The sequence below is a fragment of the Mesoplodon bidens genome (assembly GCF_964165515.1).
Source record: "Mesoplodon bidens genome assembly, chromosome: 1".
In the NCBI taxonomy this organism is placed as follows: domain Eukaryota; kingdom Metazoa; phylum Chordata; class Mammalia; order Artiodactyla; family Ziphiidae; genus Mesoplodon; species Mesoplodon bidens.
The window spans coordinates 188,687,233-188,691,291 of record NC_138176.1 but is presented as its reverse complement, the minus strand read 5'-3'; the positions used below and the strand labels follow the sequence as shown (position 1 = coordinate 188,691,291).

The following is a 4,059-nucleotide window of genomic DNA, read 5'->3' as shown; positions in this document are numbered from 1 at the left end:
TGCTCTGCGAAGAATTTTTTTTTCCATTCCTACCATGTCTTGGTGAGAAGAGAGGAAAGGGTGGAAAGGCGCCAGTGTACTAATAGGCAATTCGGGTGATGCTCTGTGTTCCACTTCCTTTCTGTAGGCATTTCTTTTGGCAGCTGCAGCAGCTTGACTGGGGGAGGAAGTGGCAGCCCACCAATCACCTCCTCTTTAAGCCCTATTTTTTGCGTTCATAGAAGAGATCTGTCTTAGAGCTCACAAAACTGACAATCTTTGGGCAGCCATCTCTGTCTTTCTCCTGGATGGTGCACTCCTTACAAAAATAGGCATCTGAAACTCTGGGGCCTCCACGGATCACACAGCGTCCCTGGTAAGAGCCATAGTTACATTCATCACACATGTGCACCAGGGTGCAGGGACACACATAGGAATCACAGATCACACACTTGCCATCACATCTTTCACACAGTCTTCCAATGGCAACACCAGCCTGCTTGCGGCAAAAGATCAAGTCCGGGTGATGTTTAGCTATAGCTCCCTCTATGCCACCCCATGATTATTTTCTAAAAGACACTTGCCAAGTGAGAAATCTTCCCTGATTTTGTCACAGCTGACAGTCTCTATTGAAGAAAGATTCTCGTCTTTGTTATCAAGGGAGTGGTGCAAATGTTATGAACACCGATAGCACTTCATAAGAGCAGCTGAACTTGGTATCTTGTGACGCCTAGTCTAAATCCATGGTTACTAATTTTTCAGTTTTGTGAGTAGCACATTCACTCACAGTTCTTCACATGTTAATAAAGCCTCCAGTATTACCTCCTGCCTCTCCCTGCATGTGAACACTTTGTTGGAAGGAAAGGAGCTAACCTTAAGCTGGTGTAGACCAAGTTCTTGGCTGGGGCCCCTATAACAAGACAGATTAACAAGAAAAAAGCATACAAATGTATTTAATATAACTTTTACATGACACAAGAGCCTTAATAAGGAAACAAAGACTTGAAGAAGCGATTAAACCAGAGTGTTTTCACGCTAGGTTTGATGAAGAGTGGAGAGTCATGGAAAAATGCGATAGGATAACAGACTATGAGCTAGGGGTAGTACACGGGAAAAGAGCAAGGCCTGTTCAGATTCCTTTCAGCATCCTTCTACCTTGGAAATAAGGGTGTTCCTTTCCTCCCTGAACGGGGAGGGCCCCTCTCCCATAAGGGTTTTGTGACCTACTTCAGGGGAAGTTCAGAAAGTCCTTCCTGCATGTGACATTTCTTAAATTTTTTTCAGTTTATGCCAAGGTGCCATATCTTGGGGTAGGTTATCCTGAACACCATCAATGTTGTGAGTAAACATCCAGGAAACTCATTAGCTTCAATTGTACTTGATGCTTTCCTTCTTGGGTTTCCTTACTCATCCTTCAGAAGTTCTCCCAGCAGGTATGGCCTTCTCTAATTTAAGAAATTCATAATGAATAAGTAGCAGATATAGTAAGCTACAAATGGCAATATTTTCTCCTAGCCTTGTGAATTCAACGCTTTGAGAACATAATTTTCCCTACAAAAAAGTTGGAGATGGAGTTTAGAGTCTTTAGCCTCTTGTGTCTTTAAAATTAAAGATTTAAAAAAAAATTTAAATTAAATTAAAAAGCAATATATTTTCATTGTAAAAATATTAGAAATGACAGATAAAGAGAATAAGGAAAAAATCCATCCTTAACTGCCACCACTCTCCTACACAAAAATAATTACTATCATCATATCTGTGTATATTTTTATGACCTTTTCTCTATAGGTATAAATATACCTATATAAATAATTTCTCAAGGTTGCAGTAATAGTATAGACACAATTTCATGTTTTCTTTTGCTTTTACATTTTATAAACTCTTTTCCATGTTTTTTACATAATCTTCATAGTTATTATTTTAGTGGCTAACACCATTATTTGAAATTGAGTTGTTGTTAGAAGAAATGGATTCTTTGAGAAACATGTCCCCTTCTATCCTTTTAGTTTGAGCAGGGTTCTGGAATATACAGGACATTTTCCTCTCCGCCCTGGGCATGTGCTCACCCACTTCCTTATTCCCCTTTAACTTAATACTAGACATATTTTTTTCAATCAGGCATATGAATAATATTAGAAATTTATTTGGAAAGAAATAATAAAGGAAAGAAGTATTCTCTGAGGAGGATCTTTTTGCATAGGGTTGAAGACAGGGTTTTTCATTTTATCTGCCATTGGCTTCCAAATGGAAATAGAAAGAATGGCAGCTGTATTTTAACTACAGAATTGCGCATATATGGGTGTCTGAGGAACTATATGAAATAGCTTAGAAAATGATCATCAGTGCCTTGCACAGATTCATCACAACGTGTGTACTTATTTAAGCATATTCTTGGGTACTGTGCATTCACATGGCCTGATTTGTAATATATGCCATTTTTTCCCCTGAGTTTGCATATCAGAGACGATGCCTTTTTTTTTCTCCCAGTACTGCTGCTTCTGCCTCTACCTGGGATTATGCAGATTCTGCTTTAAACCTCTTTATTCTTTTCTGCAAGTGCACAGCATGATGGGCTTCATTTCTGAGAGTAAATGATAATGGATTTCAGCTTTCACTAGTGACATTTGGAAACTACAAGTTTTTAATTATATGTGTGCCACACAGTGAAAATGGTCACCCTGTTCCAAGGATGTGAAAATGTAAATAAAATAGCAGTGCTGTAAATATGTAGAGGCTAAATCTTAAAATGAAGGTGGGGGTCCTAATTATTTTAATGGAACCAATTTTATGATTTTTCAAGTGGGATGTAAAGGACAATCTTATCTATAGTGGGTACTTGGGTTAATCAAGGGAAAGCTCTTAGAAAGGGTTTAATTTATTCTGTCAGATATTCAAGGCTATAAAACATTTCAACAAATCAAAGCCATCATTTGAGAAATAATAAAGATTAAAAGCCAACATCAGACACCACAAACTTGGGTCCTTCCTGCCTTTTAATCGGAATACCAGTTTTATATTAAATAAAGCGTGCTTATCATCGATTAGCATTTATTTCTGTCTCGCTGGGTATACAGTGCTTTTGGATGGTCTGGATGTAAAGGGACCCAATTTCTTGTCTAAAACAACTGAGTGTCTATCTTTTGTTGATAAACACAGTGTGTGAAGGTCGTAAAGAGAGAGTTTTGATAAATTTGTCAGACCTGGGCTTCATGGCTGCATCTGCAGAGGGAGGAGGGTCAAGGGTATCTGAAAAGAGCAGGGGTATTTCTCTAAAGAGCAATGACCTTGAGAGATAAGATCACTGAAACCTCAAATCCCAGTTTTGGATCTTGAGGTGAAGTAACCTTTGCCTCATTCCTGAATTTCCATTTTCCTTATTCCCATTCAGTGCTAGCAGAGACTGGGAATCAGTTTCCTACCTTTACGAAAACCCAATTTATTGGGCTTCTCACTCCCACGTTACCTCTTCTGTAAGAGAAAGAGGAGGATTTTCTGCTCCAAATGCCTGGGGAGGACCCTTCCTCATTTCCTATTCCTGAATCATCTGGGCCTTTGCACTTGAGTATTGACTGGTGACAGTGACATCTCCACCTTGGTGTAATATGTCTTTCAAGTGAGAAGCCTTTCCTGGTCAATACTGAACCAATTTGCTCTGGCAGTCTAATTGAATGCCTCCTTCAGACAAATGGGTCACTGGGGGAAAGGGTAAAACCTTGATATGCAGATCTCAGTCGAAGCCCCAGAGAAGGCCGTTTTAAAAAATATATATTCCTCTTGAGAAGCAGCCTATGTAATGAAAACAGTGCTAGTTATTTGCACAGCAAAATGGACATAAATCAATGTGTTTACATCTTTCTTTTTGTTGGACTACTATCTTACTTTAACTTGATCCCTGGAGATAGAGTGAGATGGACAGACAAACAGACAGAAACAGAGAGAAGAGAGAGACCAAAGCGCTAGCATGACCCCTAGGATGAGAAACTTCTTGCCTTAAAATTTGGGGTATGTTGATCTCTTTTTTAGAATTCACACCATTTCCATATAGCAAATTACATTGATGTTTAAATTGTTTGATATCCT

General features: G+C 38.9%; 1 protein-coding gene across 1 annotated transcript; it reads right to left on the bottom strand.

Moving 5' to 3' along the window:
• Positions 1 to 202: 202 nt before the first annotated feature.
• Positions 203 to 529, bottom strand: LOC308629877 (PHD finger-like domain-containing protein 5A; the record flags this gene model as incomplete). The annotated part of the gene is made up of 1 exon (XM_081258200.1): positions 203 to 529. A coding segment is annotated over one exon (327 nt), but the record flags the coding sequence as incomplete, so codon positions are not given.
• Between the last annotated feature and the right edge of the window lie 3,530 nt (positions 530 to 4,059).